This window comes from Balaenoptera borealis (genome assembly GCF_965194805.1).
Source record: "Balaenoptera borealis genome assembly, chromosome: 8".
Classification (NCBI taxonomy): Eukaryota; Metazoa; Chordata; class Mammalia; order Artiodactyla; family Balaenopteridae; genus Balaenoptera; species Balaenoptera borealis.
Window position 1 is genome coordinate 55,797,727 of NC_138865.1, and position 20,596 is coordinate 55,818,322.

The 20,596-nt window shown below is 41.9% G+C and overlaps 1 protein-coding gene across 2 annotated transcripts in view; it reads right to left on the reverse strand.

Moving 5' to 3' along the window:
• SH3GL2 (SH3 domain containing GRB2 like 2, endophilin A1) overlaps window positions 1-20,596 on the reverse strand; it is a 217,224-nt gene that overhangs the window by 6,792 nt on the left and 189,836 nt on the right. The window contains exons 7-9 of one of the 2 annotated variants that reach the window (XM_082401685.1): window positions 19,851-19,954; window positions 17,884-18,014; window positions 14,184-15,787 (exon numbers count right to left, since the gene is read on the reverse strand). In XM_082401685.1, the coding sequence (XP_082257811.1) occupies window positions 15,588-15,787; window positions 17,884-18,014; window positions 19,851-19,954 (435 nt within the window). In that variant the 3' untranslated portion in view covers window positions 14,184-15,587. Of the gene's footprint in view, window positions 1-14,183; window positions 15,788-17,883; window positions 18,015-19,850; window positions 19,955-20,596 lie in introns of those variants that run through there. The other variant, XM_082401686.1, reaches the window with a different exon arrangement.

Consider the following 20,596-nt stretch of genomic DNA (forward strand, 5'->3'; position numbering starts at 1 on the left):
TGGCATCCAGCATTGCTTGGGTGAATGTTTAACCATTGTTAAATAAATAAATCCAAGCCGCCAGTCCTCCTGAGACCAATTACGTAGGGCTGCCCATGTGAAAAACAGCTTGCTCTTGCAAATCAATGCCTGCAATTTGAAGCATCTAGCCCAGTGACTTCAATTTTAGGCTTATACTTGAACCACAGTTTGATTTCTCTGTTCATTTAGTACATCTCACCCAGTCAGCGGTCCCAGGGGCCTCTCATCATACCTCAGCTTCAACCCTTCTGGAGGATAAGAGCCTGAATCTTTAAAAAGCCCCTGAAGACCTTCTTGAGATAATTAGGGGGCATTTCACAAAAGTATTTAAACATACCCATACTGTCAAACATACTCTCTGTGATGTTAATTTTTTGTGTCAACTTGACTGGGCCACAGGGCCAGATGAAACATTATTTCTGGGTGTGTCTGTAAGGGTGCTTCTGGATGAGATGAGCATTTGAATGTGTGGATTCATTACAATAGCGAGTCTTCCCCAATGTGGGTGGTCATCATCTAATCCACTGAGCACCTGAATAGAACAAATAGCAGAGGAAGGAGTATTCATTTCCTTCCTGCCGATCCACTTAAACTGGACTTCAGTTTTCTCCTTCCCTTGGACTGGGATTTACACCATCAGCTTCCCCGGTTCTCAGGCCTTCAGACTGGGACTGGAATTACATCCCTGGTTTTCCTGGGTTTTTAGCTAGTGGACGGCAGACTGTGGGACTTAGCCTCCATAATCATATGAGCCAATTCCTCATTAAAAAAATCTTCTTTATATATATGTGTAGATGGATAGATGGATGGATGGATGGATGGATGGATAGATAGATTATTGGTTCTATTTTCTATTTTTCTGGAGAACCCTGACTAACGTACTGTCCAAAATTTCTGAAAATCTATAGGGCCTTTTCATAGAACTAGTAACCTTCAGAGCCTTCATATTACTTAAGTAGACTGTAATTGGATAACTTTGCCTTCTTGTTAATTCAGAAGATAAAATAAGTCCCTAGCACTTCGGCTGTGGTCTTGAGATCTACTACTCAAAGGAACCAGGGCTCCTTGAAGAAATGGCCAATTCCAGTTTTGGGGCAAGAAACCTACCAGATGAGCCCATATATCTCATTTCACTAGAAAGCGTGGAAGTTAGCAGAGACTCCTAAGGTTGTATTGAAAGGACTCAGATGCCAACTTAAAGGGATTCACACTGGCCAAAATAGGGGCAATCTGAGTATCAATAAGGATAACTTCAATGAACTGAAACATATTAAATATGTTTAGATCCATGAGTTCATAACGATACTTACAAAATCTATTGGTCACTATTGGAGATGCTAATGAATTAACTATTTTGAAAACAGGAAAACAGAAAAAGGAATCAAGAATTTATCCTGCCTTTCCTGTATACAGTGTACCACTAGGAAAAAAAAAATAGTTGATAAAAGGAAGTTTCTTTTTATAAAAGTATTCTAGAAAATAAGTGTAGAAGGAATGACAGAATTAGAATACCAGTACTTTGCAACTTCTATTAATGTATCTAAAGAATGATTTTCAATGACTGCCAAAATCACAAAAAGATATATATGATCAAAGATTAAATGCCTCCTAAAGAAAGAACACACTACATAAGAGGTAGTCTTGCTAAAAACTCAAGCTTGAATTTGATCAAGTCACTTGTCTAGATCCAAATACCAAATTACTGAGAACACTCTATAAAATGTATGATCCTATGTCTTCAACAAATTGCAATAAAAGAAAGAAACAGAGAAGTAACCTTCAGTTTAAGTGAGTCTTAAGAGACATATCAACCCCTCCCCCCAGTAAAAGGAAGCTGTATTGATGTCCCCATGTTTCTTATCAACCCTGGAATGAATCTGCTCCCTTTTAATCTCAAAGTCCCGCAGTTTTCCCAGGACCTATAGAAATGGTCCTGAGCTACAGAAATGCTCTTACTCTGATCCACTGTTAATCCTCAGGTGCCTCCTATTCCAGTGTTCTTGAGATCCCAGCCCTCAGTGGGTTATATAAACTGAAGGCTTACTACTTACTATCAGACACATGTACTCTATGATTATTTATTTATCTATTTTTGGCTGCATTGGGTCTCCGTTGCTGTGTGCGTGGGCTACTCATTGTTGCGGTGCGTGGACTTCTCATTGCGGTGGCTTCCCTCATTGAGGAGCACGGGCTCTAGGCACGTGGGCTTCAGTAGGTGTGGCATGCAGGCTCAGTAGTTGTGGCTCACGGGCTCTAGAGCACAGGCTCTGTAGTTGTGGTGCACGGGCTTAGCTGCTCCACGGCATGTGGGATCTTCCCAGACCAGGGATTGAACCAGTGTCCCCTGCATTGGCAGGCGGATTCTTAACCACTGCGCCACCAGGGAAGTCCTAATGTACTCTAAACGTACCCTCATGTCACACAAAATCTCTGATTCTGGGAAGCTCAATGGAATTGGGAAGATGAAACTGGTGCTAGAAATTGGGCTCCGTAGGATTTGCCAAGGAAGGAAATCTTACTTAAGGTTGTTGTCTAAAGCAGAAAGAGTGGAAGAACACATCTGAGCCACAATCCTTGAGGTGCAGACAGGAGTCAGGAGTCTGGGGTTCACATGTAAACATTAAGTCTAAGGGTGAGATTATGGAAGGTAAATTAAACCAACAGCCAGAAACCAGTTTGGAAATAGACTTGAGGGGAAAGGAGAAGAAAACAGTTGAGAAAACCTGAGATTGTATACAGAGGGCAAGAAACATTGATTGATTTTTGTTTGTCTAGTATTCCCCTTTTAATTGGAGAGCTACTTCTTCTCTAGCCCAAAGCCTTGACTCTCCTACTCTATGAGGGAGGGCAATGACCAAGGCTGGGCCTCTCATGGGACCCTATCCAACTAACAATAGTGACCGGACCATAGTGACTGGTCCAAGGATGGACACAGATCCAAGCAGGGCCAATTGCTGTTCTTCCATGAGATTTTTCTATTTGGATATTGAAGAGAAAGCGGTCTCCTTCCTGTAAGGATGAAGACATGGATGTGTCAGTAATCATTTTCCCTATGATGTACAAAGAGTTGTCTCTGGCAGTACAGAATGAAGCCAATAAATTATTAGGAAACAAGAAACAAGAAGAGATGAGGGGGGAAGAAAGATGGGGTAAGTTCCAATGACATTGCTCAAGTCCCTAGATCTAGTCTTGCCTGAAGTGAGTGCTATCCTTGAACTTACCAATCACATGCACCAATTCCTTCCTTTCTTTGTTTTTGTTTTGGCGCACTGGTTAGTTTAGTTAGTTTAGACAGTTTAGGTTACTGTCACTTGCAGTGAAGACTTTCACCACTACAATGTGTAGGACAAATATGGCTTGCCTGGCCTGCTCAGCCTCCATTTACCTGGTCTCCCCTGTTTGCTACCTCCATTCTTTAAAGATCCATTAGCTCCAACCTTACGAGCTCCTGTTCTCCCCCTGGCGTGAACTATAAATGGTCTTCTAGTGAAGGGATTTGAATTATTCTACACTGAATGCAGTGTCCAAATAACCAAAGACGTAAATTGTCACTGTTTAATGTTGTAAATGTTTGCTGAAAAAAGGTGCATAAAGCATTTGGAAAATATAACGCATTTTCCCATTGACTTTAGTTACCATTTCAGAGATGTTTCACAGAGGAAGACGTTGGAGCAGGAGTCAGAAGAATTGATTTTAGTCCCAGAACCTTGGTTTGGTTTTATTAAACCATGTGGCATGCCCACTCTGTGTCGCTATTTTATTTTATTTTGCTTTTTAATTTGGCTGCACCATGCAGCTTGTGGGATCTTAGATCCCCAACCAGGGATCGAACCCATGCCCTCAGCAGTGAAAGCGCAGAGTCCTAACCACTGGACTGCCAGGGAGTTCCCTGTGTCACTCTATTTTAAACACTTCACATGTTAACTCATTTAATCCTCAACAACCTACCACAACAATGAAGTAGGTATTATTTTATCCCCATTTTATAAACAAAGAAATGAGGCACAGAGAGTTTAAGTAGTTTATCCAACATAACAAAACTAGTAAATGGAGGGGGTCACGTGTTTTGCATTTGGGGACTTGTGTTCCTCATCCACAAAATACAAGTTATGTGAATGCTGTGTCCTGTGGTACCAGGAGAGTATGGGCTTTGGAGTTAGAAAAACTTGAGTTAGAATTCTGAGTCTCAGTTCCTTCATATATAGAAATGGCTGACAACACCTTTCTCTTGGGTTTGTTGCGTGGATTAAATGAGATAATATATGTCAGGTGCTATGGTAAACCCTTGGAAAAATCCCTCCCCCTGTGAAGCAGAAGGGATTGACAGACTATTGCCTGTGGATTTTTGAACAAGATAGTTGAAACATTTGAGACCTTTCTTAGGAAACAGGCCACTCATACACAGCAATGAAAGAAAAAAAATGTTTAAAAGTCTCTCTTTGGTTAGAAATCATGCTTGCTTGATTTTTATGTTTCTATAAAAGCACAGGGAGATCTCTGCCACAAATGAGGTAAGAGAGTTGCAATTAGACATCACCGCGGGCCTATATTTTCTACCCTGAGGAAAAATAATAAAATATGTCAGAACATGTACTCCCCCCTCTCCTAGGGAACGCTCACCTGGTGGCAACCACGGAGGCTTGGCTGGGCGTGCAGACAAAGCCCCACCAATCATCACCAAGGGAGTCACACCAGCTCTGGAGCCAGGATTGTGGAGACAATTGAAACATCCTGCCTTCAGCAGGGGCTAAAATCAACAAGGTTAGTATCTAAATAGCGTTTGGCCCTGCATGGATGGTTAACACAGGAGAGAGTGAAACCTTCTACCTTGCCTCTCACTCAGGGACCTGACATTTCCATCTCCGTGTGATTAAAAGAATCAGAGTAGGAATTCCAGTATAAACATGGCAGCACGAGACAGAAATTTCCAGTTCTCCTCCGGGATGTCATACAAAACAAGATTAATGGAAACAATAACAGTATGAATAATGACATTTTGAGCAAAATTAGGAGGGATATATAACCCTCAGTCTCAAAAAAACATCCAAGGGTCATCCAAAATAACCAAATCGGGTGAGGAGATATTTAGGAAGAAGCTGTGCAGGGGGATATGCTTAATAAGCTGGTTCAGGGGCTCAAAAGATGCCAGCAAGAATATACTTCCTCCAGGTAAGGGGCTTATCCCAACGTGGTAGATAATCCCTTGAATATAACAAGAGCTGCAAGATCTGAGGAGAGAAGGGCAAAAATGGACTGAGTAGAAGCTGCATGAGGTGCAGGGTAGGTATGATGTACACTTCAAAATCCTCTTGCCCCTACTTCTTACTCCAGCCAAAAAGCTGCAGCATCCACTGCCATGCAAGCTTTGACTAGCTTTGCACAGATGCAGGGAAACAGAGCCTTGCTTCAGGTTAAGGCTGCTTACCTCTCACCCCTTGGGAACCCACTCTTACACTTGGCCATGAGAAACCCAGAAGTGTAGGGCATAGGGGCCAATAGATCAGTGCTTACCCCTTTCATTCCCCAAGAGAGTATTTCTCCTTGGTAGAATCCAGTGGGATCAAACACTAATTGCAAAGCAGTAAAATACCTCAAAAATGTATCTTTGTCTTTTATTGCTTCCCCATCCTGATTTCCTGCTTCCTGGAATCACAGTTCCCTCCAAACCCACCCGCATGCAAGCCTTCGTTTCAGTCTCTGGATATTGGGGTACCAGGCTAAGAAAGTTAGTACCAGAAATGGCCTGGAGAGCAAACTCTCAGAGTAGGGTTTGGCAGCTGATTGCCTACCCACTGGTCAGATGGCAAGGGCTCCAATTACAGTGGCCTTTTGAGGGACAAAGCATCACAATGAACTCTTACCTTGGGGTAATAGGATTAGGCACTGGTGGAAGGTGAAGAACACTTGAACAGCACAGTGAAAAGGTAATTATGACGGCTGTGGGTGTGGTGTTCGTTGCTTTGGTAACTGTTTGAATATCTTGGGGGAAAAAAAAAAAAAGATAGCTACAGGTCAACCAGCCATAAACTGTAAAAAAAACAGAGGGCCTCCAGGGAAGCGCTTAGGAAACCCTTATCTCCTGCAACCGTAGGGCAGACTGTACTGGAAATCAACTCAAAATCTGCCAAGGAGGCAAAGCTACAAAGAAAACTGATTATACAGTCTTGACAATTCCCTTCTGTCAAAGTCAGGAGAATGGGACCCAGAGGACTAGGATGGAGCCGTCCAGGTGGACAAAGCTCAGAACCCTACACTCCCGAGCCCCCTAAATCATCCCATCTGAGAGAGGCCCATCCTCCCTCCACTTTGTCAGAGGAGAGCAGCCTCCCCTCCTTGGAGCCCCTACAAAGACTCCACCTGCTGCTTCTCACTGCTTCCAGGCTAACAAACAGCGTCAGAGCTCAGCACACCCGGAACCCAGAAATCCAGTCCCTGGTCTGGGAGAAAGAGTCTCCACAGTGAAAGAAGAGGAGGCGGTGTGAGCTGGCAGGAACTAGGGGAAGACACGTGGGAGTGGATGTCTAGTGAGCGTGCTGAAGTGGGGATGGGTGTGCAGAGCGTAAGGCTGGCAGGTGCAGCATTTACTGGCTTGGGAGGACTCTCTTGTGACCCTGCATTCAACACCTCGAGCCATCCTAAGAGGTCACTGAGACAGCTCCTACCAGCTTAGAGAGGGTGACAGTCCACAGTAAGTGAGGTGAGAGGCCAGAGCTGCTCTGCAGAGTGTTAAGGAAGAGGTGGCAAGATTCACGGCGGTGAGCAAGTTAGACGGGATATTCTTCCAGATGGATAGCCGACTATGCCAGTACTGTTTATCAATTAAATCATTATCTTTTCCACTTAACTAAGATGTCTCAATTTTTATGCCTTAAGACAACCCTACTCACAGATTAGAGGTTGCCTAGAGGCGGGGGTAGAAGCAGAATTGACTGCAAATGGGCACAATCCCTTTGGGGTGATGGAAATGTTCTAAAACTAGATTTCAACAGTGGTACACAATTCTATAACTTTGCTAAAAATAATTAAACTGTATATCTCAAATAGGTAAATTTTATGGTATGTAAATTATACCTCAGTAAATCAGCTTTAAAAATTACTCCAAGTACATTGTTTAGACTTTGTAACTTTTGTTATTGTTTCTGGAGATGGCATTTCTTGAAGGCTGTTGTTCAAGGTGAGATACTATGACCTACAACTTCTTTTCAGCTTAGCTTCAGAAAGCTGGGGGCAGACCACAGTTTAATTCCCATACTGCACACATGCAGTCATTGTAAATTGCTAATCACATGTGTCTTAACTGGATAATTATGCTGTACTTTTTATGACAAGAGCAGGAAATCAGTTCTCTTTCTGAACATCACACACTATTTCACTAGGTATCAATTATGCTAAAAATGACTAACTGATTAAAAGAGCAGTAGCTTAAGCATCATGCCCCTGGAAAGAGACAGATCTTAAGGTTTGTTTATACATGATGATTATAAAACAATCAGGAAATTTTGTCAGCTTTTTATCTGATTAAAAAAAAATTTTTTTTTGTTTTGGCCAGCAGAGGGCAATCTAGGTCCCATGAAACCGAGGGAAAAAAGAGAAAACAAAAAGGGGGAAAAAGAACATAAAAGACAATATATAATAATCAGATAGCATCAACATTTCGGTGATTGGGTTTGTTAAGGCAGTCAGTCTGGTTTCCTCAGACTCATAAACCACTTTCTTCCTTCCCGTTCTCCGCCCTTCTCCTCCCATCTATATTTCCTACATAATACATTTAGATGCTTTGATGTTCCTATTGATAAAAAGAAAAATCAAGGCAAGAAAAAGGCTGTGTCACTACTCCTGTCAGGGGTTAACCTGTGCATTATGCAATACTTCTCCCTCTTTTTTACGGGAAGCACTGGCACCTACATGTGAGAGGAAGCTGGTTCCTCTCTCCTTTCTCCTTATTTGCCAACCCATGTCTATTAAGGGGTCCTCTTCCACGGTACTCACAAACCTAAGGGGTCCCAAGTCTGAACCAGGGTTTCTCCATGTGGCCTGAAGACTGCCTGCATAAGCTATGAGGTGGGACAGAATGCCTGACACACCTGCAGATACTGGGTCCCACTCTAGGAAACAGAATCAGAATCTCAGGCATCAGGACCCAGGAATCTGCCTTGGCTTTTATTTAGATCAATGGGTCACACACTCCATTCCCATCAGAAGCAGGAAGAGGTGCGTGCTACAAGGCAGATTCCCGTGAAAAGAGATAGTTACAAGTATTGCAGAAGGCACAGGTTAACTCCTGACAGGAGTGGTGACACAGCTGGCTCTTCCTCAGAAGTGTATCTCATAGAGCAGTACTACTCCAAGTGTGGTCCAGGGATCAGGAAACACATCATTTTGGAACCTATTAGAAGTGCACATTCTCACTCCACCCCAGACCTACTGAATCAATCTCTGGGGGTGGGGCCCAAGCATCTGTTTTAACAAGCTCCAGGGGATTCTCATGCGTGTTTCAGTTTTAGAAGCACTGTAGAAGATTGTTTCCTAAACCTTTCTGATGGTAAATATACCTTTCCAGGCCCTTCAATGGTCCATTCTGATTAAGAGCAGCTGCAAAGAGAACCTGGAAATTTGCGCAAGTTCCCCCACGTGACTCCTAACCATTAGGTAAGTGTAGGAGGCTCTGTAGGTGCCTTCCTGATTTCTTCATCTTCATGAGCCCTGATGGAGGCAGATGTTTTGGTTAAGAGATGCAGGTAAGAATCACTGTGGAGCTTTTTAAAAATACAGATTCTCTGGCCTTTTCCCCAAATCTAGTCAATCACTGTATCTAGGATAGGTGGTAAAGCAGTAAATGATGTATTTTGTTTTACTGGAGTAAGGGACTTAAATGAAGAAGGGGTAAATTTTCAGGGGGTCATGGCGCTGTGCCTAGGGACGCTGGGTGCTCGTGCTCCAGCTTGGGACTTCCAGCAAAGACCCAGCACCAAGCTCAGGCAGACAGGGCTGGAGCTGTACTTTCTAGCAGACCACAAAGGCCTGGGCGAGAAAACCTGGCAGCAGTAGCGTCACCTACGCTGAGGACCAGAGGCCCTTCCCCACAGACAGAACCGAGAGAGCACTGCCTGCCAATTCTGGTGGGAGCGGGAAGAAAGCCATACTTAACTGGGTTTAGAAAAATAAAGAAATGTGATGTTTCTTTTACCAGTCACACACAGAAAGATTCAGAGGAAGCCAAAACACTAGCAGGGAAGTGCGAAAAATGTTTCTTTCGAAACTTCTCTCTTTACTTTCTTCATCTCCTATGTCTGACATTCTATAAAACCAGCCTTTTATAAGACCTTATAGTCTCTTTATTTCACCATCAAGGAGCTCACCTTTTCTTTGTCTTGCTACTAAGATATTTCATAATGTGGGTAAGTTCTTTTTTCTTTTTTAAGCTCTAAATACCAGTAAGCCTGAGACTACATTGGGTAAACAATCAACCCTTTTACAAAGCTCTCTTTCTTCCAGTGTCTGACCCCAAAGAGCCAAGCGTTTAACACCTTAGTCTTCAATCAAAATCACATATATTGAGCTTAATGAAGTGCTCGATACACGGTAATACAATTACAAGCAACAATTACAAGCATCATCTGATAAAAGTGTTGAATGTGTTTGATTCCCTGGTGTGAAAACAATGATACAGTAAATTCAAACACAGCTGTAAATACACATCTATTTTTATTGCTTAAAGGCCCCTAAAAGCCTATAATCAGGATAGACTCTGCCCGGTGAAGAAATCTACATTTTGCAAGCCTGGAATATAAAGAAAGGAAAATTCCTAATTTCACGAATGCTGCAAACATTTTTCAGATGACATCCAAAAACAGATATGAAACCCTTGTTTCTGAGACCACACTTGTCATGCAGAAAAAAAATCGAGAACCCAGATTACACGAAGGTCTCCAAACATCTTCGAATTTTCCTGATATTCAATCTTTATTCTCCACCCCTCTACTGTGAAGCTTTGTTATTTCTTATCTGAAGGGACTTCCCAAAATCTTGGCCTCGGTACATATGGGTGAATAATCACATAAGGTAGTACAAAAGAAGTCCAGGGTTCCTTTTTGAGAAAATGGTATTGAGATGCTGCTCTCCACTCCTTTACCTCCAAAGCTGACAGCCTGCCTCACTCCTGTCAAGAATCAGAGCTCCTCCTGACCCAGATGGGAAGCCGCCATCACTCAGACACACCTGAGAAGTGAGTGACATTCAACACCCTGACCTTTAAGCAGCTAGCCTTCATCGGGTCCTTTCAAAAATAGTTGTGTTCTTTTCCTTGGCATCTCCTTTAATACGGGGATCCGTAACAGGTCCCCAACAGCTGGGCCTAGAAATTGCTGGTGTAGCCACCTCTCCATGCAGCCCAGTAAGTCTTCACCAACCACTGCACAGAGTTCCAAATGGTAGCTTCAAGATGTTGCTTTCTTTAGCATTAAGTCCTTCCCGTCACCATCACCACCCCCATGGGATGAAAGGCAGTCTGCAAAAGCAGTTTTGTTTTTTTTTTAATTTTATAACTATAAACCGACTTTTAGTACTGAGGCATGATTTTTTTTAACTGAAGTATAGTTGATTTACAATGTTGTGTTAGTTTCTGGTTTACAGCAATTATTCAGTTTATTATATATATATATATATATATATATATATTCTTTTTCATATTCTTTTCCATTATAGGTTATTACAAGATACTGAATATAGTTCCCTGTGCTATACAATAGATTCTTGTTGGTTATCTATTTTATATATAGTAGTGTGTATCTATTAATCCCAAACTCCTAATTTATTCCTCTACTCCTTTCCCCTTTGGTAACCATAAATTTGTTTTCTATGTCTGTGAACCTGTTTCTGTTTTGTAAATGAGTTCATTTGTATCATGTTTTAGATTTCACATATAAGTTATATCATATGATATTTGCCTTTCTCTGTCCAACTTACTTTACTTCATGTGATAATCTCTAGATCTATCCATGTTGCTGCAAATAGCATTATTTCATTCTTTTTTATGGCTGAGTAGTATTCCACTGTGTGTGTGTGTGTGTGTGTGTGTGTGTGTGTGTGTGTATTATATATATATACACACACACACACACACACACACATCACATCATCTTTATCCATTCATCTGTCGATGGACACTTAGGTTGCTTCCATGCCTTGGCTATTGTAAATAGCGCTGCAATGAACATTGTGGTGTATATATCTTTCCAAATTAGTTTTCATCTTTTCTGGATATATGCCCAGGAGTGGCACTGCTGGATCATATGGTAAATCTACTTTTAGTTTTTGAGGAAACTCCATACTGTTCTCCATAGTGGCTGTATCAGTTTACATTCCCACCAACAGTGCAAGAGGGTTCCCTTTTCTCCACAGCCTCTCCAGCATTTATTATTTTTAGACTTTTTTTTTATTGTTAGGTTTTTTTTTTAATATCTATTTATTTATTTTGGCTGTGCCAGGTCTTAGTTGCGGCATGTGGAGTCTTAGTTGCAGCATGCATGTGGGATCTAGTTCCCCGACCAGGGATCGAACCCAGGCTCCCTGCATTGGGAGCGTGGATTCTCACTCACTGGACCACCAGGGAAGTCCCTATTTGTAGACTTTTTGATAATGGCCATTCTAACTGGTGTTAGGTGATAACCTCATTGTAGTTTTGATTTGCATTTCTCTGATAATCAGCAATGCAGTTCTTAATCTGGTTAACAAGAGGGTACTGAAATATAAGTCTTAAAAGTGCCCACATGGTTCAATTCAGAACTCTAGAGGCTGTCTTGAAAATAGAGCCTTGGGATAGTCCTGATTTCCTAAACCATTGCTAAGTGGATGCAGAATAGGAGTTAGCAAATTCCAGATATATGTTACATACTATAAACAGTGTATGGGAAACTTCAATTCTTGGTCATGTCATTCTTATTGTCCACTTTTTTTTTTTTTTTTTGGCAAAGAAAAACTAAGGAAAAACAATTATTTTTCCAAAAAGTTTTCTCTTTAAGACCTATCAGACCTAATACAAAAAATAAAATGAGACAATTGCCTCACAATTTGCCATATTGGTTCAGTTTACTTTAGCTCTGCTTCTGTTTCCACCTCAGACAGTTCATTCTGTGATTAGACTTAGAAAAACAAGTGTTTGGGGGTGGATTCAACTTCTCCAATGGTGGTCCACAAAGTTGCCTGCTCTTTTCTATATTTAAAGTTTTATAAAAAGGAATTTATTATACTTGAATGAAAATAAGGAATTCAGGGCTTCCCTGGTGGCGCAGTGGCTAAGAATCTGCCTGCCAATGCAGGGGACACAGGTTCGAGCCCTGGTCTGGGAAGATCCCACATGCCACGGAGTAAGTAAGCCCATGCGCCACAGCTACTGAAGCCCGCGCGCCTAGAGCCCGCGCTCTGCAACAAGCCACCGCAATGAGAAGCCTGCACACCGCAATGAAGAATAGCCCTCGCTCGCCACAACTAGAGAAAAGTCCGCACGCAGCAACAAAGACCCAACACAGCCAAAAATAAATAAATAAATAAAATTAATTAATTTTAAAAATTTTGAAAAAAAAGTAAGTAATTCAGACAGTTCTGGATCTGGTAAGTGTATTATTAACGGTCTCCAAAAGACTCCCTTAAGTAAACATTAAGTTCTTCCTGGAAGCTGTGGTCATTTAGTTTCATTTGATGTTAACTCATTTTGAGATTACTCTACTTGGTGTTGGGTCTTGCTGTTAGTCTCCCTTTGAGGTTACAGAACTACTATTACACAGGTATAGTCACACCTGAATGTGTAACATTAAAGACAACAGAAAGCTTTACTGGTTCAAATATGGTTGAATACATATATACCTCTTTCTGGACTTGCTCTTCTGTACAGATCATCTTTTGTCCTATCATTGAATCAACATCACACTTTCTTAATTACTATAGCTTGATGTTTTATATCTAGAGAAAGTCCTCCAACTAAGTTGTTCTTCTTTAAGAAGAAATATCCGTTTGCATTTCACATAACTTTCATAATATGCTTGTCAATATTCAAACACACAAAAAAAACTTCCTGAGATTTTGGTTGAAATTGCACTAAACCTATAGGTCAATCTGGGTAGAAATAACATATTTACAATGCTGAGTTTTCCAACCCATAAATGTAAATATCTCTTCACTCATTAGGGTCTTCTTTATTTTTTCTCAAACATGTTTCATAATTTTCTATGTAGAGATCTTATATAATTCTTATTAGATTTATGTCTATAGACTTGAATTTTTGATGCCTTTGTAAATGATATACATTTTAATTACTTTTTTCTAAATGACCGTTACTGGTATATAAAAATTTTTTGGATATTGACTATATATCCAGTAATCCTATTAAATTTACTTATTGAGGCTAATAGTTTATCTGTGACTCTTCTGGATTTTCTCCATTCACAATAATGTCATTGGTAATTTCTTCTTTAAATTGGTTTGAAGAATTGATCTGTAATACTCTAACTCACAGCTAGAAAAAATATTATTTTCATGTTAGAGCAGTTCACATACAGTATATATGTGAACCTAGTATATCTGATTAAAACAATTTGTTTTAGATTAGAACATTTGGACTATTGGCCTCAGCATGGAAGAATACAAAGGGCACCCAGTACATAAAGAACATGTTTATTTTCTCAGGAGCTCAGGAAACACATATTCTGTATGCACTGCTCCCCTCCCCCCACCTACCTCCCCCTCCCCCCACATATACACCAAGAGAAAAGGCGGCCACCTTTTGGCCAGTCTGTATTTCCATGGCTATTCCTTTCTCTTTAAGCATGAAAGAAAACAAAAGACTGATTGAAATGATACATTTTATTTGCTCCTCTGAATGTTACATTCTTCTGATTATATCACCATGATGCTATCTCATTTAACTTCTAGAAGACCTCTTCTCTCCACTTTCTTATCTTCTTTTTCAAATCTCCTCCTTCCCTGGGTTACCAATAAGTTACCAGTGTCCAGGCTAACTCGCTTCTTGATAATGGAACTTCCCCTGCTTACAGAGAAGTAGGTGTGAGGTTGGAACCAGGTCTGCTTTGGTTGCATCAGAAGGCAATGAAGACTCGTCCACCCACTGTCGGACCCAGAGAACTGACACAAAATAAAGGGCCAGAGCCTTTGGTTCTGTCTTCAGCAATATTTATTGGAAACAGCGACGCTTCCCGTGGTTAAGTTTATACATTAAGCAGTAAGATTTGCCTTTCACTCCACATGATCCACTACCGCAGGTGGCACATCCAAAGCAGCACATTAAACCTCTGAAAGAATCTGTACAGCTAGATAAATAGAACTCTGGATGCCTAACAGGACTTTAATGACTGATACAAAAAAAAAAAAAAACCAAAAAACCAATAAACGAAGAAAACCACTCATAAGTTTACGCACAGCACTGTACACACAAAATGAAGAGGAGATAGAAGGGACAGAAATAAAAGTCATGACTGAGTTGGGAAAGAGTTTTGCATACGCAGCCACACATCTTAAACTGCTAAGCACAAAAATCGTCTTTATTTGGTCCTCATTGAGGGCAGAATATGCACAAATGATGTTCAAAGAACACAAGGTGAAAGTGGAGTGGGAAGATAGTTACTGTTTCTTGGTCTATGAACTAGTGGGAAAATGGTTTCTAGTGTTTTTCTTCTTGTGTCTCTATACCAAATGGATTCATGAAACATGTAATTCATAAATAAGACTGAAGTGAAGATATCTGTTCCCCTGTCCATGTACCTTCAGAAATGCCCTGTATATATACATAGTTTCTGTACAGCAAGAAATTTAAGCTTGGAAACCAGATCTCTTCCCAGTTCCTCATAATGGAGAATCTCTTCAGCTCCTCCCTCAATATGCTGACTGCTAACTGTCTTACTTAGAAGTAAAATAGGAATCCCCCTCTGGCTTTAATAGCAGGGAGGGAAGAAAACCGGCTGTACCTCAGAAATAGGCATAAGCTGTGGAACAAAGGTGACCGTTCTCAGAGAAGGCTTTGAACCCACACTCAACACTTGTATATTGAGAGCATCAAGGGACTCACTCATTCAGACCAGAAGACAATTTGCTGGTGAGGGAGGCTTTCTTTGACAATTCTGTGACTCACATGTTTGGCAGGGGTCAATGTGAAAACGAGAACTTTCTCCTCTATTTAAATGGAGAACCTGAGACCTTGAGGTGGCCCCGGGTGGTAGATAATATCTCCGGCAGGATGGTTTATCTGTGATGTGGCTGATGGTCATATTCTAAGAAGCCACATCCTCCTGAGAACTGTGTAAACAGCAGTTCTGTGACTTCTGGCTGGTCTCAGATGGTATTTAAAAAGCACATGCCATGCCCACCAGGCTAAGAAGATACCATCCATCACCATGACTCTCGTGGGATCACACAAGTCAACGAAACATACTGAGTGGGGCTTGATGACTTGGACCACTGCAGCCTGCGCTTGGGGTGTGTTGTAAGCAGCATTACCAAAGCAGTGGTTAAACTTAACTATCTGGGTCAAGAAGAGGTGAGCCAGCCAGCATAACATCCTAATGGGGCAGAGCAACCAGAATCTCCACGTAATTGATGGGGAAGAAGCCTGACTGGCCATGGAGCATCCCCTCATACCAGTTCTCATCAATCTGGTTAGTGAGTGTGATGATATCACCCTCTTTAAAACCCAACTCCCCTTCATTTTCAGGTTCAAAGTCGTACAGAGCTCGGCAGCAGGGCTGATCCAGTGGGGCACCTGGGAGTAAGAGCAGGAGAGAAGAACACAGAAAGACAAGGGGAATTTAATGCACGTATCTACCTCCTGCTGCACCTGCCCAGCGTGCTGTCCCCCTTGGTTCCTCCCTCACTCCTCTTCCCGCTGAAGCTTCCTCTTGCTACTGGCCCCCAGTGTCTGCTGCATGGCACCTTGCCCTCTAGCAGTCTTCAGAAGCTTTCTCATGTTTCTGGAAGTTGTTGAATTGCTGTTTCTATTTCCAGTATGAAAAATTGGCCACATCTCTCCTTGTGATACGTACAACAGGGTTCATCAAGGTTGGCCTTGCTAACAATACCCAGAGATGGGAGACCCAATGACTTAAGGAGTGTTAACGAGAGTTAGGTTCAAAATGAAGCATGGCCAGAATTCTTTCCATGCTAGCACTTTAAGATCTCTGCACATGTGAAATAATAGAGTTTATTACACGGACAAAACTTTACAACTTCAGAATAACAATGCAGTTCTCACTTTTTAAAAATAAAGTCCCCCCCCGCCAGCCTCTGGAAACCATTGTAATGTAGTAAAAATAAGACAATATAAAATACTGGGTTCAAGTTCTTACTCTCTGTGACCTTGCATAAAGCACTTTGCTCTCAGGTTCTTTGTCTAAAATTGGAACTAACAGTAGAACTTACTTTTCACAGTACTACTCTGGCTATTAAATGAGATTATATAAAAATGATATAATTTACACCTTTGCGTTATATATTGCATATATAAATATGAGGTGTGCATCAGAGCTACGGCATAGAAAAAATAATATATTCTTCCTTGAGTTAAATAATGAAGGATGGGATCATAGCTTAAAAGGGATCTATGTTAAATGAGCAAATATATTAACACAGCAGGCGCACACATATGTATATCGACGCAGACAAGTGCATACAGCTCCATGCCATCTAGATGGCTTTGAAGGGGAACAATGAATTTTTTTTTTTTTTTACTTAGAGAAAGCAAATTAATGAGTCTCCAAAAGAAAAGTGAAATATGAGATTGGTTTTTGAGCAGGGGGAAGCAGGTTACCTATAACTTATATGACTAGTCCTTGTAACCAGATAACTTTTAGAAACCACTGCTGTTTATCCGCACACTGCGGGCTCTGAGCAGCAGAGCTAAGCACAAGGGGCAGAGAACTCCAACTGTTATCACACACCTCACTTTTTTCCTTCATGGTCTCCTGAAAGCATCTACGTTTCCTACTGTAGAACATCAAGCACTGGGGATGCAGGGAAAACAGGAGAAAGCTGCATATCCTTAAAATCCATAAATCCATATCCAGTATAAGATAGTTCCTGTTCTTCAACCAAGAAGATTACCAAGGTTGAATGTATTTCAAGCACAGGTTTTTATCTGATCTGTGTGTAGGGGGTGGAGAGCAGTGGTACCACCTAAAAGAATACATTACTGGCTATACATCAATATTCCTGATAGAAAATAAGTTTTAGCTTTCATTGTACCAACCTCTTACCACAGCACGATGAACTGGCTGGAGGGTGGGGAGAGGAGGGAAGTCTAGCAGATGCTGAGACTCAGAATATATTCATCTACAAATATATTCACCCACATGTTTCTGTGACTCAAGAAATCCAACTCAGCAAGTTCCTGGAGCTGCTTGCTGTCTGTGGGTGATAAGTGAGTGTATGTGGGCACGCACTGCCCAGGAGCATGATTCCGCATGCAGGCAGGAACCACGGAAGCAGAGTAACAGGAAGAAAAGATGACATCCCTACAACTAAACTCACATATTAAGGTAACTGTAAGACCACAAAGGAGGGTCAAAATCAAATGTGTTTGTTCGAACACTTAAGTATGTGCTGATGATGGACAGTGAGAGAAAAAAGGGACTTACAAAGAAAGTTTTATAGAGGAGAGAGAGTAAAGGAGGGGAAGAGATAATCAATGAGACAAGAGGGAACTCCTTTAAGAGTTTCTACCTGACAAAACCATCCTGTAAGAAATATATTATAGTGGATTCCTTATGCAGACAGATCGGACTGCTCCTAGAATTTCTGGAAGAGTGTCAGTGGGGTGTGCCCAGGCCCGGGGAATGGGTTCTGCAGGCCTCCGCTCCTTACCTGCAGGTTTGGGAGTGCCCGTGTGGGAGAGGCCCCCATTGGGCTGAGTGCTGTCCCCAGTTGTAAACTCCAGGCTCATTCGAGGTTTAGGCTGATATTCCCTTCTAGGCTGAGATGAAGCTTGCCTTATTCTGCATTAAAAAGAAAAAGGGTGGTAGAGTATGCAGCCAATAAAGGAGAAAAAGAAAAGCAATACAATCCTGAAAATGCTTAGGTCACCCACCAACCTACCATTGTGGAGTATGGGAAATCTGAAAAGGACCCTTAGTTTTCTTATCTGTGTCTGTCTCCATTTTAGTGCTGTGGTCACACCCTCTGCGGTTATACCCTCACTGTCTTCATCCTTCCTCTCACTTTCTCCCTCATTTACTCAGAGCTCCCTTTGCAAGTATGCAGGGTGCTAGGTGCCAGGAACTCAAAGATGAATAAGTCACAGTTCCTACCCTCAAGCAGCTTATGGTCTGGAGGGGAGACAGAACATAAACAACTGATTACTGTCAACTGTAGTAAGTGCTGCTATGGAGATAGGACAAAATGCCACAGGAACCCAGGGGTGGAGCTCGGGGTGGTGAGGAGTGTACCTGTCCCTGGGGAAGCTGGAGAAGGTTTAAGGAAAAAAGGTAAAAGATAGGTAGGAGTTATTTCTAGATGCACAGCTGTTTCCAGAAGAAAGTTATTTCTTGTAGAGCTTGAGAAGGTACGGAGGGAGGAAAGGGGGAAATACTGTGTGCTCTGGAAACAGCACAGAGGAAGGGGGAGAGAATCCAAGGGAGACAGGAGAAAGGTGGAAAGGTACAGGCAGTAAATGTATTCTGCACACCCGGAAGTATTTTCCACAGCTTCAGGTGTTCACACAGCAAAGTGCACAGCAGATTTGCAAGGGTGGGGGGAGTTTAGGGTATGGCGATTGTAGAATGACAGTGGCTTTGAACATATTTCAGAGGAAAAAAAGAAAAGTGGCCTTCATGCTCAACAGATGTCACAAAGACATATAATATTTCTTTAGTACATGGAAGTGCATGGTTTTAAACCATTCTAGAGGCTTCAGAGTGTTACACATAATTCCACAAGGGTGCACCGAGGAAAGAAGAACAATCCAAGCACTAGTCAAGGAAGATACTGAGGAGAGGAAGAGGCTGGCCAGATGGAAACGGGTGAGGTCATTTCCCGTAATACAGCACCGTAATTGGAGGCTGCCTTGTGCATTTATAGCCATATCATCAGCTATGAGAGTCGACCCTGGCCATGAGCTGAGAATAAAAGCTGCTGAGGCAATCCTTTGATGTACATGCATTTAGTTTAACTAAAATAACACATATGATATAGCACAGGGCTACTGCATACAGCTGTGCAGGCCGTGTCCTGCAGCTCTAGGGAGTCTCATTCATGAATTAAACCACCCCAGCCTGGCTATGAGGCCCATCTGAGGAGGTGGAACAGACATAAGAAAGCAGCTCCCTCTGATGGACCTCGTCACCATTCAGAGAAACACAAGGTATGGAACGACACAGGCTTTCCAACAGGTTATGCTTAAACGTGAACCCCTGTTGCACCACTGTGTGACCCTGAGCCCCAGTTTGCTCGTCTGTTAGGTGAGGCTAACAATACTTGGTTTACAGGGCTCTTATATGATTGATGATGATACACTTTCAGTACCCACACAGAATAGCTGCTCAGCAAATCACATCCATTATCATTAGTAGAGTCCTGGTGTCCCATCTGTGGCATCCAAAATACTCCCTAAGTATTTAGCTCTCATAAACACAAGACTAGATTCAACCGAACAAAGTAAAACAAAGCCCAAGACGATATAAGATCAAAACAAATGGTCCCTAAGGTGTCTTTGTAGGATCAGCAGGAATGTTGGTGGAAGGTTTTCTTCGAATGTATTCTAATATTTCCACTTCTTTATACACGCTTTTATAGCAAGGAAATGGAAATGGAAAATGCACGGAACTGTAAAATACCTTTCTTCCAGTCTGACTGTGACTTGCTGCAGGATCTGGACTGCCTGCTTATGGTACTCCAGCTGGGCTTGGATGAGCGCAGACAGCTGGCTCACCTGTTCGATCTGCAGATCAATGGGGGAATCACGCCTCAGTTACCAGGTTACTGACCTTAACCAGCGGCTAGTGCCCAGCCCACACGACACAGCCACCCTGGACACACGGACCAGTGCTCAGCGATGCCCATGACTGTGTGGTGAGCCAGGCTGACCGATAGATAGTTTCGCAGGTTACAAACTGATTAAGGATAAGAAAGCATCCCTGCGTTTGGAAACTCTAGTGCTATGAGAAGAAACTTTAGTCAGAATCCTCCTGAAGATGACATAACTCTCATCAAACAGTCTCATGCTTAGCTACAACCTTCTGATTAGGATTTGGCTTATTTTGTTGATTTCCTATAGGACAAAAGATGCACTGACTAGAACATTCTTTGCTCTCTATACTTTCCTGCCAAGTCAATATTAGTGCTGTTAATAAAAATGTGGGTATTGATCTCTCACATGAAGCACTATGGGAGACAGTGTGGTATGATGGAAAATCTTTTGTTCTCTCTGACCCTCATCTGCAATGTAAAAGGGTTGAGTCAAGTGACATGTTGGGTTCATTCCAGCTCTAATATTCTAAGCATCTTTGGTTACTCTTCACGTTGCGTCTTGTGTTGTGATCCAGCTGAACAATGGCCTCTGAGTTAACAGAGGCCATGCTGC